Source organism: Dromiciops gliroides, chromosome 6, assembly GCF_019393635.1.
Source record: "Dromiciops gliroides isolate mDroGli1 chromosome 6, mDroGli1.pri, whole genome shotgun sequence".
In the NCBI taxonomy this organism is placed as follows: Eukaryota; Metazoa; Chordata; class Mammalia; order Microbiotheria; family Microbiotheriidae; genus Dromiciops; species Dromiciops gliroides.
This window is the reverse complement of record NC_057866.1, coordinates 111,852,906-111,875,030: the sequence shown is the minus strand read 5'-3', so window position 1 is coordinate 111,875,030 and position 22,125 is coordinate 111,852,906. Positions and strand designations below refer to the sequence as shown.

General features: G+C 40.3%; 1 protein-coding gene across 5 annotated transcripts in view; it reads right to left on the bottom strand.

The window, feature by feature from the left end:
- TBC1D1 (TBC1 domain family member 1) overlaps positions 1–22,125 on the bottom strand; it is a 316,594-nt gene that overhangs the window by 46,638 nt on the left and 247,831 nt on the right. For all 5 annotated transcript variants that reach the window (XM_043971867.1, XM_043971868.1, XM_043971866.1 and 2 more), the window contains one exon: positions 17,817–17,978. In XM_043971867.1, the coding sequence (XP_043827802.1) occupies positions 17,817–17,978 (162 nt within the window). The remainder of the gene's footprint in view (positions 1–17,816; positions 17,979–22,125) is intronic.

Here is a 22,125-nt window from a genome sequence, read left to right as displayed (position 1 = left end):
AATACTCAGGATGGAACTCCTACCAGTTCAACAGAAGACTTTGGAATAAATCATAGGGAAATATAACAGACATGTGGAAACATCAAATACGCACAGTCAACCCTCCCTCCCTAAATGCAATTGTGACAAATGAGCACGAATAAGGGGAAAGCATAAATTATGGAATCAGGACTGGACCTGGGCTGGCACAGTCCAGGCTGGTGCAACCTGGCACCTTCTCTGCTAATGATAGAATATTTTAAAAGAATTTTAATGAAATGACTGTCATGGGGTACAGAGCACCCCAGAAATTCTCTGGGGCACATCAAGGAACCTTCTTGAGAAACTAAACCAGAGGACAGATAACACCTAGAGAGATAAGCAGAACCAAATCGGACTGAGCTAGCTTCAGATTCCCACCCTTCATTCTGGTCTCCCTTACCCTGGGGAGATAAATTTGGGTGTGACTACGGCCTTTATGTCCTGAACAGGGATCCGTAGCCACCCCTCACCCAATTCCTCTAGTCACTACCAGTGGGGTATGGTCCTCCCTCACTAAAGGAACTTTCCACAGTCAAATGGTGACCCTTCCTCCCATCAGTCTTCTATAAAAGTACCTACCAGTCACCTGCTCGAGGAGATTGGTACCTCTGAGCCACGTGCTTTGTACCTATCTCCCCATGAGAAGTCCAAGGATTTCTGTCATGGTCTCCCTCCCCCCACCCTTCCCTTCCCTTGGCCCTAAATAAACTAGCACCTTATTCTAACTACTTTTGTGTGCAAGAGGGTATAATTCTTTAAAGAGGAATTCCTAAGAACCCAAACCCGTACCCCATTTCCCCCCATTACATGACCATTGGGTACACACAGATAAGGATGACACACACGCTCCTCTTCCTGATAGATCTAGTCAATACCTTGGGACGCTGGATATGGTGTCAGACACAGCTGTGGTTTCAATTGCTTTAATAACTTTTTGTTCTTAGGAAGTAAGATTCTAGGTGGGGAAGGATAGATGCTGGGAAATGACGGTGGCATTAAATAACATATGTTTTCAAGGATATATTAGAATTAGACTGAAAGCATTGCTCAGTATATAATCTGTAGAAAACTTGCTTTAATGAACAGATAAAGATGGTCTATAATTGGCAATCCATAGTCTTCACAAAAATTGGGAGGATCATAGGCCTAGAGCTAGAAGCTACACCAGAGGTCTTTTAGTCTAACTCCTTCACTGTACATTAGACAATCAGAGACCCAGTTAGCTGGTGCAGCAGACAGAGCATCCAGCCTAGAGTCAGAAGACCTGAGTTCAAATTTGTCCTCACTCATTAGCTATGTGATCCAGGGCAAGTCACAACCTTTGTCTGCCTCAGTTAACTGCAAAATGAGGATAATAATAGCACCTCCCCTCCTAACTGCAGCCCCCATCCCCAGTTGTTGTGAGGATCAAATAAGATATTTGCAAAGCACTTAGTACAGTGCCTGACATATATAATAGGTGTTTTATTAATGCTAGGTCAGTTCCTAAAAAGTTATTCAGCAAGCATTTAAAGCACTAAATATGCATAAGGCATTGTTAAGTGACTTGCCCAAGGTTACACAGAGAGAAAATGGTAGAGGTAGGATCTGAACTCAGACCCTTTGATTCTTTTTTTTTTATTTTGGCCGGGCAATGACGGTTAAGTGACTTACCCAGGGTCACACAGCTAGCGTGTGTCAAGTGTTTGACACCGGATTTGAACTCAGGTCCTCCTGAATCCAGGGCCAGTGTTTTATCCACTGCGCCACCTAGCTGCCCTAGACCCTTTGATTCTGGAGCCACTGACTGCCTCCTTTTCACTCCACCACATGTGCTGAGATAGTTGAAAAGATTTTGTCAACATAAGTACAATACTGTAAATACTCTCTAGAAATATTTCTATTTATTCATATTATTTTAAATAGTATAGTATAGTATGATTGGCTTGTTGAATTGCTATCAAGGCTTTAATACCCAACCCAAGTGTCACCTTCACAAGAATCCTCCCTTGATCCCGAGGTCAGCAATGACCTTTCCCCTTAGAGTTCATGTAGTACTTTCCTTTTCTCCTCTCTAATGCACTTGTGGTGCCATATCCTCTGTATTTTCTCCACACATTAGACTATAAGCTCCACTAGACAAGGGCTGCTTCTTATTTAAATTGTTTTCCTTCCATGGCATAAGGCTCTGCATACAGCAGACAGAGAATATTTGAGTGAATGAATTAACTGAATTGTAGCATTTCAGACACAAAAAAGCAATCTAACTCATTTTAACATTATAGATGAAGAAAATGTCCCAGAATGTTTAACTTCCCCAAAGTTATAGAGTAAATCAATAACAAAAACAGAACCAAAACTCAAGTAGTTTGAGTCCCAACCCAATGTGCTTTCCATGGCACTGTACTTTGTAATGAAGTGTGGAAAAATCTCATTTTGATTGTTACAAACCCCAAATTAATAGAATCACAACAATGAGATAAAATTTTAAAAGAATAATCCTAATATTCTATTCTTTTTCTTCCTATGACATTTTAACTTTTTAACTGCTACCACTAAAAAACAAACAAAAAAAGATAGGGAAAATGTTGTAATATTTTACAGATGTTACCATGGATCCAGCAGTAAACATATTTAAGCTTACATTACTTAACTAAAATGAAAACTTCCCCTTTCCAATTCTATTTTAAAAAAATATCAAATTTTCTTTTCAACATCAAGCCTCAGGCAGTTTGTGTCTAATCAGAGCCAAATTTTCTGAGAATGGTTTCACCTTTCCCTACTGAGACATTTTCTCCTGTCAACTTCTAATGCTAAATCAGTCATCGGATAAGGAATGGAGGTTCTCTGAAGCAGCAAAGGACAATTCATTTCCTGAGTCAGAATTTTCTTTACACTTCTAATGTGAAGGAATTTAAGCAGCTCTATCATTTCATTATCAGCACATGAAAGTGTTAGCTGAGCCTGAGGAGTCTTTGCTCTGAAATGCTAGGCATGTATTCTCTCCAAAAGATTTTAATTTGGGGGCAGCTAGGTGGCACATTGGATGAAGCACCTGCCCTGGATTCAGGAGGACCTGAGTTCAAATCTAGCCTCAGACACTTGACACTTTCTAGCTGTGTGACTCTGGGCAAGTCACTTAACCCTCATTGCCCCACCCTCACCCCCCCAAAAAGGGTTTTAATTTATTTGTATTTTAAAAACAAAACCTTTTGTTTAAAACCCAATTATTAGTCTTAACAATGGTAAACACAACTTAAAATTATGGATTTCCTAGTTGTCCTTTGTTGTTCCACTTAAATGTGAGCTGTTACACTGACATAATATATATACTTACTAAAAAAGCTTCCAGTTAGCTCAAAAAGAAAAATGACCTGTTTTTTAGCATCACATAGTTGTATTTTATTTCAGGAGGTGCTGGGAAAAGGAAATGCAACTCTTTCTGTATTTAATCTCAAACTCTATGTAGAGACTGAAATGAACTCACTGGAAATCTTAATCCCCGGGTAGCTAGGTAGCACAGTGGATAAAGCACTGGCCCTAGATCCAGGAGGACGTGAGTTCAAATCCAGTCTCAGACACTTGACACTTACTAGCTGTGTGACTCTGGGCAAGTCACTTAACCCTCATTGCCCCACCAAAAAAAAAAGAAAGAAAGAAAGAAAAAAAGAAAAAGAAAGAAATCTTAATCCCGCCTACTAAATTGGACCTGAAGAAATTTCCTGTCTTATAAAGCAATTGAAGGCTCATGCAGTTTCCAGGAAGGGGGAAAAAAATCTGGTTTCATTGAAAGTTCTATGAACTTCCAACTTTCAGGGGCCTAAATAAAGCTGAAACTAGCCAACCGTTATCTAGTTTAGAACTTCAAATAGCTTTTACAACATAAGCTAAACAATCAGTCTGTACTCAAACGTTCTCGTACAATATTAACTCAACAAACCAAATACTCCATGGGAGGCTCCTAAGGGCAAAGCATTCCCCTCAAAGCTCCCTAGTTGATTAAGCATCCACTTTCCAACACAGCCATAAAAGGAGGGTGGATCATCTCTGTTTCTGCTCAAATCCAAAGAGCTCCTATGTACAGTCAATTTCTGGGGCCTCAGTGCCCTTCTTTGCACCTGGATTCGAAGCAGCTTTTCTGATTCATTTTGGAAGCAGAATGACTTCGCTAATTATGTTCTTCTTAGACAAAGGTTAGAATCTGTTTACGTTTCTAATGAATTGGAAACTTGAGGACAGACAAATGGCAGAAGTGTGTCGGATGGCAGGGAGGAAGAGCCTGAGAATTGGTTTTTCATTGCTGAAGATAATCCACATTAAATGGAAGAGCGATGTCCAGCTATCAACACAATATATTAAGTAGTTTTAGATACAGAAACAGGAAATCTAACTCTTTAAATGAAGTTTAAAGGGAAATAAGAGGCATTTTACACAAACTAATATGTGACTGGCTGGGTAAATAAATGTACTCCATCGTAAAGTTGTTCTCTGTCTGATGCCTCACCACCACGTTGCAGTGACTCTAGCTCTTTCAAGTATGGAACAAGTCAAACACAAGCTCTAACAGGTCTGGCCAAACCAGAAAGGCTGTGAGAATGGGTTCAGTGACAAACTGTGTTTCTTGTCCAAGGATCAACTATGATAAAGGGGCACTTATTGTTGGGGGAAGTGAGCATTTTTAAAAATTATAAAAATTCCTGATGGCAGGACTATGGTTGACATCCTTGGCAGGAGCATCTCAGCTGAAATGAGTCTAGTCAGACAGTGGGAACATGGATGGTAACTGGAACTGTGATTTTGTTGGTATAGGAACCTATGCCAACCTACACAGGTTGGCACAGTCTTCAGAGAGTTAACTAGTGCCTTGAGAGGTTATGTCAGTGCCCAGGGTTACACAGGCTAGTATATATCAGAAGCTGCCCTTGAAGCTGGTCTTCCTAGCTTCAAGACCAGTTCTTGACCCACTGTACCCCACTGTATCTTCTGGGAGTAACATGAGTGTGTAAAAACAGAATTCTTGGCCTTCTTATGCCTTGTTGGTAACTCAGCACACTGATTGTCAGTAGAGTTTGATATTCTTTTGGTTATTTTTTTGCTCGGATTTCATGAAAAGTTTCTTGAGTGGTACTCTCAACTCAGTGGGAAAGGCTATTAGAAGTACATACTTCTGCAAACATGCCTGTGTTTCTAAGGGCACACATGTTACAGCAAAGAGACACCTGCTCTCCAAGAAGAATTCTTAAAGACCAGATTGGGGGGGGGGTGCAAAATTTCTAACAACCTACAAGGAAAACTAGTTGAAACTTGCAAAACACCCTACAACTAACTGTTCAGCAGCAGTGTTGCCTACATCTTTAAGCTATGTTCTCCTTTACTATAGTATAAATTACAGAAATGTCTCTTACTTTATCTTTTTTTTGAATCACCACTGAGTTTTTCCCTCAGATAGAAAATAAGGTTGGGTGAAATGACTAAGTAACACTCTGAAATGGTTGCAAAGTACTCTGAAAATGAAACTGGGCATGATTGTTATTACACACAGAAAACCCCAATGCTATTATTTTTAAAAAGAGATGTGTGGTGATTTTTCTGCCCCATGCATAGGGGTATGAGGTTGTCCAAATGGAGAAACAGTCAGAAAGACAGTCAGGAAAGTTAAGACATATTCCTAGAAGCCTGAGATCCGAGTAGCTTTTTATCGAATGGCTCTGAGTCTCCCTCCCTCAAATCTAAGTTATATCGGAGGAAGGTTGCTATTATCTGGAGACTGATTAGAGAAGCTCCATCTCATTTTCCATTTCTGAGGTAAGGCTTGCACTATCTCTGGAGTCTCCATAGCCTCCCTCCTTTAAAAATATTTATAGCTCGCTTCTGCCTCAATCTTGCAACAGGCCCAACACATATTCCTTCTTAACCACTCCTCACACCCCCGTATTCATTCACTGTGCTTCAAATGCCTTTGCTACTACTGAAATGAGAAGCATTGTGCTCTTTGAAATGGGTGCAGTTGACAAGCCTGTACAACACAGAATACCTTTAACATACACCTGTCCCTTCAAAAGGGCACCCAAGAAGAGGGGATTGGACTAGATGACCCCTAACACGTCTGTCTATCTCTAAATCTCTGATACTTGGATGACAAATTCCTCTTGTGCAGGAATCATCTTATGTACTAATGTTCACAGTAAGTAGTGGTCTGGTTAGAAAGAAAGAAATCCACTAGGTCATAGTGATAGTAGGAGCTGTAATAATAATAATGATAATAACAACCAACATTGATACGGCTTCCTATGGGGCAGGCACTGTGATAAGCACTTTACACTCATTATTGCGTTTGATCCTCTCGACAACCCCGAGAGGTAAAGAAAGCATTGTTATAATCCCCATTTCACAAAAGAAGAAACTGAGGCAAACAGAGGTTAAGTGACTTGCCCAGGGTCACACAGCTAGTAAGTGACTGAGGTTAGATCTGAACTCAGGTCTTCCTCATTCTAGGCCTGGTACTCTACCCATTGACCTGCCCTCATTTTACAGGTGAGAAACACAGGCCAGATAATTTAGGGGACATTCTCATGACTACATGGGATAAGTAACAAAGGCAGGATTTGAACCCAGGCACTGGTCCACTGTACCACACCGGCTCCCTAGCAGAGAACCAAATATCAGCTGATTTTCAAGTGCCTTTTGTCCAATTGACAAAATGATCCTGGGGCTCCTAAATATTTGGGAGAAAGATTCTTAATCTTTTCTTAAATCATGGACTCTTTCAAAGAATAATAATCTAAATGCAAAAATAAAATACACAGGATTACAGAGGAAACGAAATTATATAAAAATCCAGTCATCAACGTTTTTTTTTAAGTTTGTGGACCCCAGGTTAAGAATCCCTGGCTCTAGGGGGCTGGTACTACAAGTCTACTGGCCTATTAATGCACCCCTCCTAGGTACTAACTAGCTGTGGGACCCTGAGCAAATGACTTTCTGTGTCTCTTCTTCATCTGGAAAAAATAGAGAGGGTCATGCCTAAATAATCTCTATTGTTACTTTCTAGCTTCAAAAGTCTTTGATTTGAGGGCAGCTAGGTGGTGCAGTGGATTAAGCACCGGCCCTGGATTCAGGAGGATCTGAGTTCAAATCTGGCCTCAGACACTTGACACTTACTAGCTGTATGACCCTGGGCAAGTCACTTAACCTTCACTGCCCCCCCCCCCAAAGTCTTTGATTCCATGATGTTCTTCAATTACTCAGTGTGATCCTGGGCCTGTGTGAAGAAAAGTGCACAAAAGAAATGAGGAGAGAAAAGAGAGTTTCAAGAGGCATAGTCTTTTTAGGTAAGTTTACCAATAAACTGTGGGAAGATTTCACCTCTTCAGTTTATAGGAGAGAAGACAAAGGCCCAGAAGAGAATTGGCCTGTTTAATATCTTACTGACATCTACACAATGAAAGCTTCATCCTCTACTTAAAAATTAAAGAAAAATAAAAAATAAAACACCCCAGACCTTTCAATCAAGTGCTTGGGCAAATCTGCACCTTCTCTAATAACCTTATGGTTATTTATTTACTGTTTAAGAATCCTTTCCTCATTCAATCACAAGCTCTATAGCTCATCATCATCTCTCTCACTTCCTAAGTAGCTTCCAAGGTTCTCTTCTCTGACTTCTCTTTTTACTCTATATCCTTTCCCTTGGTGATTTCATTTGCTCTCCTGAATTCAATTAGCACTTTTTATTGAGATAGTCAACTGTCTCCTAAACATCAGCCCCCACATCTCCCTATACCTACTAGATATCACCAACTGGACAGGTTTTCAATACCTCAAACTCAACATGCCCCAATTTGAACTTAGCATCTTCCCCCTTCTCTTGCACCGCTCAAACCTGCCCCTCCCTTCCAACTTCCTCATTTCTGGTGCGGACACCATCATCTTGCTGGCCACTCAGGTTCATGACCTCAGAGTCATCCTTGACTCTTCCTTATACCCCATCACATGGTGGGCACAAGTAGGCTGCAGTAAACATTTCCAGTGCTACCCCTCCATTCAACAAATATCATTAAAGGCTATCACCAAGGAAATTTAGGATCAAAAAAGGAGGTGGGCTGACCTCATGGGCAGGATAAAGGGAAATGGAAAGACAGCCAGAATATTCCACAAAGCCCTATGAAGTATAAAAAAGCCTAAAGATAAGGTGTGGTTTTAAAAAATTATTTATTTTTAAATTTTTAAATGTTATTTTTTTTATGTTTTTAAAGATGAGGTTCTTAACCTGGGCACCATGAATTCCCAAGAGTCCATGAACCTGGATGGGGAAAAAAAACAAAACAAAAAACTACATCTTTATCTTCATTAACCTCAAACTGAAATTTAGCATCTTCAACTGTGAATAAAGCCAATACAAAATTATTCTGAGAAAGGGTCTGAAAGCTTCACCAGGCTGCCAAAGGGGTCTATGCCACACAAAAGCTTAAGGACTGTGACCCGGAGGAAGGGCCAGCAGGATGGTGTGCCCTCCACAAAGGATCCATGAAAGAAGAGAAATCAGAACAGCACAGGACGAGAGGTCATGGGTGGGCTTCAAGCAGCACTGTGGGAGAGGGTGCCCATACCCATCTCCAGGAAACTGGAGGGCTGCTGAGTTCTGAAGTACAAAAAATGGTTGACAGAGTAAATTAAAAAATGAAAACGTATATGGAAATGTTTCCTAACAATACTGTGGTAGAATGGACCGTGATGGCCTCAGAATCAGGGAGACCTGAGTTCAACACTGGCTGTGGGATCCTCACCAAGGCACTTCATCTGTCTGCCTCAGTTTCCTCATCTATAAAATGGGGATAATAACAGCACCTACCTTTGAGGTATTGTGAGAATGAAATGAGATAAGATATGTAGAGTGCTTTGCAAACCTTACAATGTCATGTACATGTTACTTCTTGTTATTATCATTTTCAGTCTTTTTTAAAAATCTAAGATTTATTCCTTTGTGAGATTATATCAAAATATCACTTGAATTGTCATGATGGGACACTGCCAAATGATCATTTTTTTTTTGACTTGCCCAGGGTCACACACCTAGTTAAGTGTTAAGTATCTGAGGCCAGATTTGAACTCAGGTCCTCCTGAATCCAGGGCAGGTGCTCTATCCACTGCGCCACCTAGCTGCCCCCACAATCATTATTTTTGATGATGTGGTCTCGACAACAGTAGAGACAACGCCACACATTGAGAGCAATTCTCTCAGTTGTTTTGGTGTGAACTTTTGAGCATCTCCAAGGGTGAGTGCACAACTGATCTCTAAAACGGCTAAATCCCAAACTGGACAGATCACCTTATTAAACAGCAAAACATTGACTGACAAAGCCTAGGTATTACTTCTTTTCTGTCTTTTTGCCTTTGAGAAAGGATGATCCCTGATCTGGTCTCACCCCAGAATCCTAGGCTTTCAACAACAAGATGAAATACAAAACAAAGCTGTTTTCTTGGATTATTAAAAATAGGTCTTTCTGTTACTCCAAGTTCACAACACTTGGCTCTTTGTGTTGGGGCCAAAAGCAGCGAACCACCAACCAGGAAGGCAGTGAAGAAAACATTTTCTGCCCTTTTATATTTCAGTCAATTTTCACAGCTCCCAGCAGATTCCTTCCTTTGGGGAATAGCTCAAATACCCATCTATTGCCAGGTGGAAGCCTCCTCCTGTTTTGTCACCCGAGAGGAGATTAGAAAACTTTTTTTTTCCTTCCAGAGTTGGATCAGAATCCCTTTGCTGCAAAACACTGAGCAGGTTTTATGTACTTGGTCAGAATACATTAATTTTCAAGTGGGAAGCGCAAATCAATAGTCCATTGACATCCACCACAGTGGACCCTTCATTCAAAATACGGCTTTAAACTAAAGAGATACTCTTTCCTTTCAAGAATATTTTCTCAGCCATGCTTACAGAGTGTTAACACCATTTTCCCATTATGACTAAAATGAGTGTGCCACGATGGAGACAGTGCTTGCATGAGCAGCTGAAGCTTCCATAGTTTGGTCCCACTCCCAGCTCCATCACTGACTTGTCTCCAGGATCCTGGGCAGCACATTTAGTCGATGTCACCATTCTTCCAATTTGTAAAATGAAAATACCTGCTTGGAACCAATTTCAAGAGGATACTGAGGACTTTTTAAAAAGCAGTACAAAAAAATTCTGGAAAACATATCGACCATAAAATCAAAAAGTAAAACTAAGCGTTTGAAATGGGGCTGAGATTAAGAGAAAAGGGCCTTTGAGTCTTCTTGAGGCAGGTAAAATTCTGGGTTGCTGCTTGTGGACTTGGGGAGACCATTTTGGAGCTATAGGATTGCTGGTCATCCCTTCTCTACTTCTGTGATACCCTTCTCCCATAGTAACTGCCAGCGAGACTGATGTAAAGCCAGCAAGTGACTAGGGAGTCTAGCCTAAGGTATTGAGAAAAGTTAGGGGGGAAAATTGCAATTTGAATCTGTTATATAGAAGTTAAGAGATGGGGGCAGCTAGGTGGCACAGTGGATAAAGCGCCGGCCCTGGAGTCAGAAGGACCTGAGTTCAAAGCTAGCCTCAGACACTTAACACTTACTAGCTGTGTGACCCTGGGCCAGTCACTTAACCCCAATTGCCTCACTAAAAAAAAAGAAGAAGTTAAGAGATAAGGGGGCAGCTAGGTGGCCCAGTGGATAAAGCACAGGCCCGGGATTCAAATCTGACCTCAGAGAGTTGATACTTACTAGCTGTGTAACCCTCACTATCCCACCAAAAAAAAAAAAAGAATAGAGAGAAAGAGAAATTAAGAGATGAGGGAGCAAGGAGATGAAGGCTAAAACCAGCAAGGATAGGGGGCTCAGTCAGTCCTAACTGCACTAGTAGCACTGTTGTGCATGGATTAGGTTGAGGTCTTTCAGCCAGTTGGCTGGGTACTTCACGAGGGAAAGACAGCCCTGCCTAGCCAAGGTGGAGGCTACAGTTGCAAAATGGATATTGCAGTAAAAGAGGCTTGTGAGCTGCCAGATGATTTTCCAGATGAAGTGGTTGCAGCCCAAGTCCCTTCGAGCTGGAGGTTTGGATGGAGGGGAGAATGGGGTGCTCAGCCAGCTGCTTAGCCACAGAACCTTCTCCAGCCCAGGCCTGGAGCTATAGGCTGGATGCTCAGCCAGGTGGCCATCTGTTAAACCTGATAGCATCCCTACCGGTTAGGCGTGGTCAAAGTTGGGAGGGAATTGTTTCTAGTCAGAAATTGTTGCAGTTGATTACATTTTGAGGAGGGCTATGTCATGGGGAGTAAGCAGGGCTAAGAACCCTCGTCATCACTACTCCCCCCTCCAATCACTTGGATAAAACGCCATCAAAACAGTACCGAATGTTGACCAAATGGTATTACAGATCAATCTAGCTTTAGGCAAGAACTTTTTTTTCTCCAAAAAGCTGTTTATCATGAAGGCCAATTTCAGAAAGCGAAGCCAGCTATCCCAAAGGGAGAAATAAAAAGCCTGAACACACAAAATAGATTAACTTCATCGACCAAGAATGGGTTTCACAGGACTCTGAGTCACTGGTGGTTGTGCAGTTTATTCACTGACGAGTTTTTTGAGGCTCTGGCAGGGAGGTGGCCCTAAAATGCTGAAATACTGCACCAATTTCAGTTTTGTGCAATGCTGTTTTCTGCTTTAGCTCTTCACTGGTGAGAAATTTTCTCAAAATGACACCTAGAGGAGACCTCATAGAAAACCAGATTAAATGTCTGATTTGGGGGATGTGCAATGTTATATAAAAACAACAATGATGTTTGGAAGTGGGGGAAGATTTTTTTTTTCCCTCTAGGTTTAGAGGAAGTTTTAGTAAATGAATCCCCAACTGGGTGAGAAGGTTTAAGAACAGGTAGGATATTATTCTTCACAATACTGAGCCCTGAGATAAATATACTGAGCTAGCTTAGTTTAAATGGGGGAGGCAAAGTATGATGCCTACAGAAGAGTTAGGGGTGAAGCCTGCAGAGATAAATAGAGGAACTATATTTGTGAAAACTGAAGGTTGCTCTTAAACAATCTCAAAAGCTATTAGGGAAGGGGGCAGCTAGGTGGAGCAGTGGATAAAGTACCAGCCCTGGATTCAGGAGGACCTGAGTTCAAAGCCGGCCTCAGACATTTGACACTTACTAGCTGTGTGACCCTGGGCAAGTCACTTAACCCTCATTGCCCTGCAAAAAACAAAACAAAAAATTCACAAATTAAAGAGAAAATATTACAAGACAAAATTTTTTTTAAAAAAGCTATTAGGGAGCATCATTAAAGGAAGATCAGAACCCTGGGGATTTAGGAGTGACTGCAAGTTGCTGTAGGAGATGGACCTGAGTGGGGAGGTGGGGGGAAAGGCCAGGTGTCTGGGAAGGAAGCTCCAGCTATCAGAGAGGGATGGCTGGAACAGGGACTTTCAGGAGTGGGTCAAGGGACTTAGCAAACAATGGAGCAAAGGAGGTTATGAAACAAAACAGACTGAATCACCAGCCTGCCCAGATCACATGCCAACTAGAGGAAAGGCTGTTGTCAGTCACAGCTGTGACTCTCGGTGGCTTCTAATAACTGAAGAGCAAACACTGCCCAGATGGGACACACACAGTTATGAGAACTGATAAAGTCTCTCACTATTTAGTCATCTCACTGTGGTTTCCCCCCCCCCTCCTCCTCCTTCATCTCCTCCCTTTCAGGGAAAAGTCATTAAATATGTATAAGACTCAAGAATAACTTTGCCTATGGAAAAAAGGGGGTATATTGGAATGAAATATTGAAATAAAATATTTGAATTAGAGGGGAATACATTCCCTCTCTCTTCCTTATTTATCTTCAAAAACATAGTCCTTTTCAACCTCTTATTCTCAATATATCCCTTTATTCATTTCACATTAAAGGAACATGATGTCATTTGCCCTGTTACTCATCACATTAACAAACACAGGCTATTGCCAATTCACGAAATCTTTCTTTTAACTAACAGTTAGTGGGCCACACTGATGTCAACTTTGAGTCATTTATTTTGGGCTGCCATCAAGCAGAACCACCATCATCCAATGCCAGTGCTTCACTCTTGTCAAAAATTTCAAAATGAAAATTCCAGGAACAAAATTAGTGCCTTATAAAATATTTGGTTGAGTAAGATCCCAAGTTTTGTTTTTAAATGCCAGAGAACGTTTGGAAGCTCCTGGGGCTTACTGTCACCTAGAAATTGGCCCTGGTCCCTAGATGCTGATAGGAGATTGGCATTTAAACCTGTACCTGCCATACATGGTAGAAACCATTGACAATCACCCACCACACATTGGGTAGCAACAGCTACTAAGATCAGGTTCTTGGGGTGGCTGCTTTTCCTCTGTAGATCATTCAAATGTTTCAAGGACTACCTGATAGTATGGTTCCACTACTAGGTACTCCAAGAGAAAGGTAGCAACTAATATGGGAGTTTTTCTAATTGAATTCAACAAGCATTTATTAATCCTTTGTTTCCTTTAAGACTTAGTTCAAGCATCATCTTCTACATAAAACTTTTCCTTGTCCTCTAATTGACGGTGCCATCTCTCAAAAAAAAAAAAAAAGACTTTATATGTACTTTACATGTAGTCTGTATAAATATGCATGTACCTAGTCTTTCCCAAAAGAATTTAAAGTCCTTGAAAGCAAGGATTTCCTTTTATCTTCATATCCCTAGCATCTAACAATACCTGCCACAAGTAGGTACTTAAAAAAAAAAGAAACATTTGTATTTAAGTTTGTAGTTCCAAATTCAATCCCCCCCTCTTTCTCTCCTCCCCTCTCCCTGAGATGGTAAGTAATCAGATATAGGTTATACATGTGCAATTATGTAAAACATTTCCCTATTAGTCATTTTATATAAGACTCAAATAAAAGAAAAAAATGAAAGAAAGTAAAAAATAGCATGCTTCAGTCTGTATTCAAACAATATCAGTTCTTTCTCTGCAGGTGGATAGTATGCTTCATCATTAGTCTTTTGAGATTGTCTTGGATCATTGCATTGTTGAGAATAGCTACATCATTCACAGTTGTTCATCAAAAAATATTACTGTTATAAGTAGGCACTTTTGAATGCATACTGACTGTGTGTTAAGAAGCTAGGCATCCCAGGAGGTAGCACAACAGATCTGGAATCAGGAAGACCTAAGTCTGAAAAGACACAACAGTCGTGTGTCACTTTACTTCTGCCTCTTTCCTCATCCAGGAAAAGAGGACAACAACAGGACCTACCTCCCAGGGTTTTTATAAGGGTTAGAAATAAGATAATAATTGTAAAAGCACTGTATAACCTTAACTCACCATATAAATGATAGTATTATTCTTACACCCACTTTTATTCTCTTCCTTCTACTCGTCCTCCTCCTACTCTTACTATTACCTCCTGCACCTAATACTCCTCTTATTATTCTTCCTCCTCCTCTTCCTCCACCTATTTCTACCATTCCTTCTTTCTCCTCCTACTATTCCTACCACTACTACTCTTCCTCCTGCTTCGCCTGATACTATTCCTTTTATTAATTTCACTCCTCCTCTTCTTATTCCTACTACTAATAATCATCCTCCTCTTTCTATTCCTTCTACTAATACTCCTACTATTTATTCTCCCTCCTCCTCCTCCTCCTCTTCCTTCTCTTCCCCCTCCCTCCTCCTCCTCCTCTTCCCCCTCCTTCTCCCCCTCCATACCAGGCACTGTGCTCAGTGCTGTGTAAAGAATCAGCCCCTGCCCCCAAGGCGCTTAGACTCTTCCCGGGCAGCCCATTTCATTCCAATCCCTAAAATTGCAAGGACATATTTCCCATCTTTGAGTAGAGATCTGCTCTTCTGCCACTTCCATCCTTTGTTCCTAGTTATGTCCAAGAAGAATGAGTTTCTACTTCACAAGACAGACCCTCAAGTGCCTGAAGACAGCTGCTGTCAAGTCTTCCCCCCTCTGGTGATTTCTTAGCCCCTTTCCATTTCTCCCAGGGAGCCTGCTATGGGGCATCTTCCAGGCCACTTGTCATCTTGATTGCCCTCACTTTAAAAGGGGGTATTTGGGTTTTGAGGTCTGACAAGGGCAGAGTACATTGAAACCATCCCTTCTCCCATTCTGAGCGCTACATGTATCCAATAGCTATCAAACATTTAAACTGTGATCATTTTAATATAGAGAGCTGTAATAGGCTTCCAGCAGGGCATGAATAATTCAGAGCTTTATGAGCGCTTCTATAAACTTCTAGTGACCTATACGAGAATTTTACTCCCTTGACATAATTTGGCAAGTGGACAAGTGCCTGCCAGCAGGCTGATTTAGTATATAATCCGTCATATATTTTCCTTCTTCAACTGTCTGGCCTTTCTTACTACTACTGCTACTTATCCATTTCTGAAAGCTCCAATTTCAGAAACTCCTTTTCATTAGTCTAGCAATACAATTTTATTAAAGTGAAACATCACCATTTTTTTTTAGTGAAAAGGGAACAGTTAAAAGACATACTCAAAAAAAAATGAGGATGAAGATAAATCTAAAATTTATGTCCAAAAGAACTAGAAAACATGTGTTCAAAGTATTTCACATCTATATTTCACTGTTCATTATTTTAAAATCATCATATTTCAACCAATCCCAATAAAGCAGTATCTGAAGGACACAGTTTCACTTCTATAACAACATCAAGAAAATCTATATTAAAGCAGTGGTAAAGGAATTCTGGGCATGATTATTTTTGTATACCAATGAATGTCACTTCAATAAAACAAGTCACCTAAAAAAAAAGAATACCTAATAATTTAAAATTTGTATTCCCAGGACAGCTAGATGGCACAGTGGATAGAGCACCGGCCCTGGAGTCAGGAGTACCTGAGTTCAAATCCGGCCTCAGACACTTAATACTTAACTAGCTGTGTGACCCTGGGCAAGTCACTTAACCCCAATTGCCTCACTAAAAAACAACAACAACAACAACAAAAAATTTGTATTCCCAAAGTCACTGAACTATGCATATTCTCTGACCCAATAAAACCAGTACTAGGTCTATAACCGAAAGAAGAAAAGGACCCACATGTACAACCATTTTTATAACGGCTTTTATTTTTCATGGTGGCAAGGAAATAGAAACTAAGGATACTCCAGCACACCATCTCTCCCCGTTAACTGGAGAATGGTTGAAAAAATTATAATATATATGAGTATAATAGAATGTTATTGTGCAATAAGACATGATGAAATAAAAGATTTCAAAGAAATCTGAGAAGACATATGAACTGGTGTCAAGTTAGTGGAAGCAGGAGAATAATTTATATAATAAGGGCACTAGGAAAAAATCCTCAAAAGACTCAGGAACTCTGATCAACACAATGACCATCCATAATTTCAGAGGACTCATAATAAAAATACACCATCCACCTTTGGACAGGGAGATCATGGGCTCAGGGTACAGAGTAAGACTTTTTTTTTTTTTGGCAAGGTGTGAGAATTAGTTTTGCTTGACTATGAATATTTGTTTAAAAGAGTTTCGTCTTTTTTTCCCTGTCCAGTGAGGAGGCAGTAGGGAGAAAATAAGAAGCATGCTTAAGACACTGAGTTGACCTCAGAAGGTATATCCACATTTAGAAAGCAAAAAAGACTGATTTTTATTATTAACTGGGAGGATTTACTTTATTACTAGTTTATTATTTCTTATAAAAGCATTGTTTTTTTAATGCAACTCAATATGGAATCTCTACAATTCATCAAAGGGTAAAGGTTTCATGTTAGCAGGTCAACATTATGCACTTGGATTCTTACTTTTTTTGTTTGTTTGTTTTTGTGGGGCAATGAGAGTTAAGTGACTTGCCCAGGGTGTCTGAGGCCAGATTTGTACTCAGGTCCTCCTGAATCCAGGGCCAGTGCTTTTTCCCACTATACCACCTAGCTGCCCAAATGTCATTTCTTCTCACATTTCTTTTTTTCTTTCTTTTTTTTTTTTGGCAGTCAGGGGTTAAGTGACTTGCCCAGGGCCACACAGCTAATAAGTGTCTGAGTCCAGATTTGAACTCAGGTCCTCCTGACTCCAGGACCAGTGTTCTATCCACTGTATCACCTAGCTGTCTCTGATTTACTTTTGCGGCTATGTCTAAAACCAAATTATGATTTAACTTACTACAGTTCATCATCATCATTATTATAATATAAATAATACAATTATAAAAATAATACATACATATTAATAATATAAATATATTAAACATCTACAATATTCATAATGGATAATGAAATATGAAGATAAGATGTAGTTACTCTATTAAAATGCATATAATATAGCTTCAGTACGTGTTTAGCAAATAAATGTCTTTGCATCTAATTTATAAGAAGGGATGTCTTATCCACATTATCCTGTACTATCTATCATCAATGTACTCTTCATGAGTTTCACACCAGCACAAGCATATATTTTAGCTTTTTTTAGGACAGTGGAGGTGAAATTATCTGAATTTAAAGATTCACACATTCATTTAATAAGAGTGTTGACAAGAAAGCTAGTCCTTTTGTAAATATCTCAAATCTGTAAAAAACACACATTGAAACTTACATGCAAATTATTTCTTCCTTTATGCAAAGAAAGAAGCAACCAACTGTCCATTTAAAATCCGGACATTTTAAATACTTGAACAAGACCCAGTTCAAGTTATTACATTCCATGGCATTTCAATCAAAAGCTATTGCAGTAAGTTTTTATTGTGAAACATAAAGTATTCCACGTAATATATATTTTCCTAAGGAAAGAAACCTCCATTTTCATCTCAAATTAATGTTGTGGACTTACCTAGGTCAATAAGAATTGCATGTTGGTGGGAGGTTAGCTGTTTTAAGAGTTCTTTATATGGAATATCCTTTGGTTGCTGTTTACTACTTGGAAATTGGTGTTTCAAATGATATTGCTCTGCTAAGAATTTCCATATTTCACCACGGTGATGACGAGGTACTCCTGTGTAAAAAACAAAACAAAAAAACAACCACAGGCAGATAAATAGAAGGCATATTACAAAATATAACATCTTAAGAATAACTGTTATATAATACATAATGGGGGCAGCTAGATGGTACAATGGATAGGATACCAGAGCTGGAGTCAGGAAGACCTGAAGTTCAAATCTAGCCTCAGACACCTACTAGCTGAGTGACCCTGGGCAAGTGACTTAACCTGTTTGCCTCAGTTCCTCATCTGGAAAATGAGCTGGAGAGAGAAATGGCAAACTACTCCAGTATCTTTGCCAAGAAGAACCCAAATGAGGCTGTGAAGAATCAAACACTACTGAAACAACTTAATGGCAACATACATAGGCACCCAACATGTTATTGATGAGTGATCAGAATTAACAGACATCGATAAAGAAAGAACCAAAATGTGGTGGGCAAATTCTCCTAATAAAAAGACTTTCTTTCCATTGGGCACTTTGAGGGATTCAAACAATGAAGACCACACAGTGCTGACCACTTTACAATGGGGATGGGGGAGTGTAAAAGAAATGGAACATTCACAAATAACAAAACAATATTAAGACTAGCTTGACCATTTATCAAGAGCCTACTACATAGAAATGTACCTTGCTGGGCACTGCGGGCACATCCCCCATCCTGATTCCATTTCTCATCTCAGTTCCTTTGTTCTGGCTGCTCCTATGCCTGGAATCCACTCCTGCTTCAACTGCACCTCTTAGAACACCGCTCCCCCTGCTCTGTTTCCTTCAAATCTCAGCTCAAAGACTTTTCCCATGAAGTCTTTTCTGATGCCCACAGCTTCTGGCATTCCTACCCTTTACCTTGCATCTATTTTGTTTAAATGTGTATCTGTCTCTTCCACCACCCCAACCTCCCCAATCGAATGTAACTTCCTTGAGATCAGGGATTATTTCATTTTTCACTTCAGCCCCTACTATGTGCCAGGCAGTGTTTTACAAATAATAACTCATTTGATCCCAAAACTCTGAGAGGCAGGTGCTACAAGGAGAAAGGATTCCAGGAATGGGGCAATCTTCCACTACTATCCACTTCTTCCAGCCAGGTGATATATTTCATATGGGGTCATATATACAAAATAAACATACCAGAAGTGAAGATCAGAGTTGCAACTTCATTGATATAGGGAATTTTCAGAGAAGGAAACTCCTTCTACCGATGCAGATCAGCACCTTCACTACAAATTACAGTTTTAGAGAATTTCTTAGAGAAGAGAGGTTAAGTTCCTAAAGTGACACAGCTAGTATTTGTCAGGGATGGGATTTGAACCTGGGTCTTCCTGGATCTGAAGCCAGCTCTCTATGCATTACCCTATAGCTCCCTCTAATATGTATAACAAATTCCTCATACAGTAGATAGAAATAAATGTGGGTAGGGGAAAAAAACACCAGATAATAAAGTGAGTTGCAATGGAGAATTTGGCTTAGCATTTTTTCAAAATGGAAAAATATTCAAGTAAAAAAATGCCATATTTTCTTTTTATTATAAAATCACTCCCCACATTTTTAGGAGTACTGTATAATCATTCCGCTTGTATTGATGAGGGGACAGCAGATCCAGGATTATATGAGTAAGTTTATTTTTTATAGTTAAAAGATATCTTTCTCAAAATTAGAGTTTAATTCCAAAATTGGGTTTAACTGGAAAGTATTTCCTTCCCTTCCCCCCCCCCCCCCCGCCCTACTCTGGCCTGGGACTGCTGCTATTGAAGTAGCTGGTAGCCTAAAGGGCATCTCTGTCTCTTCTGCTACTTGGGAGTGGCACCTGGTAGGATAGGTGGCTTCCAACCTGGACAGTAGCACCTCCTCCTCCAGGGCTGCTACTTTGGAACAGGTTCAGAAACAATGAAAGGAAACTTGTCAAGTTAAAAGATGCCACTTTTCCTTTTGCTACTTAAATCATCCTTCTTATTTTTAGAAGATAACATTGTTGCATGCAATGCTAGAAGGGGCATACAATGAGCTAAACTTACATTTTAAGACAGAAAAAAAGATAAAGCTTCACCCAAGTAGGTGTCAATTTATATATGATGAAGGGTATATTTGACATATGTTGTTGTTGTCTTTAAAATGGATTGACATATTCTGGGTTGACTTACATTTTATCTAGAATAATTCTTAAGGCAAATAGAAAGTATAGAATCCTCAGGGATGAAGTGGCTATACCCCGTTACTGTTGCTACATGGTAGTCAATTAGGGAGCAGAGTTCGACTGGCCATGAATTCCAAATGAAAGTCAGGCATACAACACACAATCTAAATGCTTCCTTTGTGTAGATCATTCTAGTAAGAGGAAAGGGGACTTAAAAAGAAAGCTGGAGGGGCAGCTAGATGGCGCAATGGATAGAGCACTGGCCCTGGATTCAGGAGTACCTGAGTTCAAATCCGGCCTCAGACACATAACACTTACTAGCTGTGTGACCCTGGGCAAGTCACTTAACCCCAATTGCCCCGCAAAAAAAAAAATCTGAGAGATTATTTGGGGGGGGGGCACCTAGATGGTGCAGTGGTTAAAGCACTGGCCCTGGATTCAGGAGTACCTGAGTTCAAATCCGGCCTCAGACACTTGACACTAGCTGTGTGACCATGGGCAAGTCACTTAACCCCCATTGCCTAAAAAAAAAAAAAAGAAAGAAAGCTGGAGGCATATCCCAACCTTGGTGAGTTACACCATAATGGGGGAGCCAGGACTCACTTAAAATCCAAATAATCCAGGTGGCAAATAATAGAGACATCTACACAAGCAGATTTAGTTGTCCATAAGAGCTAACCAGTGGGCAAAGTGAATTGAGTGGCTTGAGTAAGAGGGATTATTCTAGAATATAAGTTTTAAGCAGACAGAAGGGAGTGTCTTTTTGCAGGAAGGTGTGAGGAATATCCAGATGAATAAAATGGCTTATTTCAAGGCTTCTGAGAAAATTACAAAGAGAATTGTAAACAGGGTAGCAACCAGGATGTAGTAAAAGATAGGAGTAGTTTCTCAAGGGCAAGGAATCATGCCAAATTTATCTTTTTCTCTCTCTCAGTTCTAAGGTACCACCTTGTACCTACTAGGCCCTTAGCAAATGTCTGTTCAAACATGTGAGGTCATTAATATGCAAAGAAAATGCCCCTAATCCTTCTCATGCAATAAGCCTTTCAGTGAGGACACTCATCTATTTGCCAGGCTGCCTTCATGAACACGGGGCACAGCCTCTGCATGTTGTAGTAGGTTCAAAAAATGGAATGAGATTTTAAATTGATGAAGATATGGAGATGAAAGCACTGCTTTCCTACTGGTCACTGTGCCAGGCCTAAAGCTGCTGGGAAAAGAGTCCCCACAGCAACACGCGGACCCTCTAGCTCTTCACAAAAAGGTAGGTTTCCTCCTTTGCATGAAATTGCGCCTGTGATACTCATCACATTGGGTCTGACCTCTGAGCTGGGCACCTCTTCTCAACTAATGGTTAGCCAGATTGGCTGCGGCTTTTCCATTCTTCCCTGTGGCTCCACGACTGGTCACTAACTGTCAGGACAGGGATACACCCCCTACACTGTCTTCTGTCCCTGTTAAAGTCATTTAAAACTAATTTTGGTTTTCAAGATTGACTACTAAGATAGAAGAATGTCAGAGTTTGGGTGCTTTAAAGAGAGTCAATTAGCTCCACCCACATTCATACCCATCTTACAAAAAAAGTCCTATTTTCATGGGTGGGAAGGAGTTCGGGTGAATTGCTCTTCAATTTGATGACTTCTCCAATCAACTTATTGAGATTATAGATCATGAGCCTTGTTTCTAGGCATATAAGGGACACCTACCTACGAGAGAATAGGTGTGCCCTTTGGCATCCTGCTGAGAGGACAAAGAGAGTTGCCAAAATACACACACACACACACACACACACACACACACACACACATACATCTGCTCAACCTCTTTAGAGTTCCTTTCTGCCTTATCCTGTCTAAGGAAACAGACCAGGATGTAGCAGAGAAAGCCTCATCCTGGGCATAGTGTCTCCTACCAAGAAATGGCTACCTTGGGGATACCCAGGCTGAACCGAGAGATTCTGATCAGCCTTTTCCAGCCCAAGAGATGGTAACATCCAAGACACCACAAAATTTCCTGCAGAATCA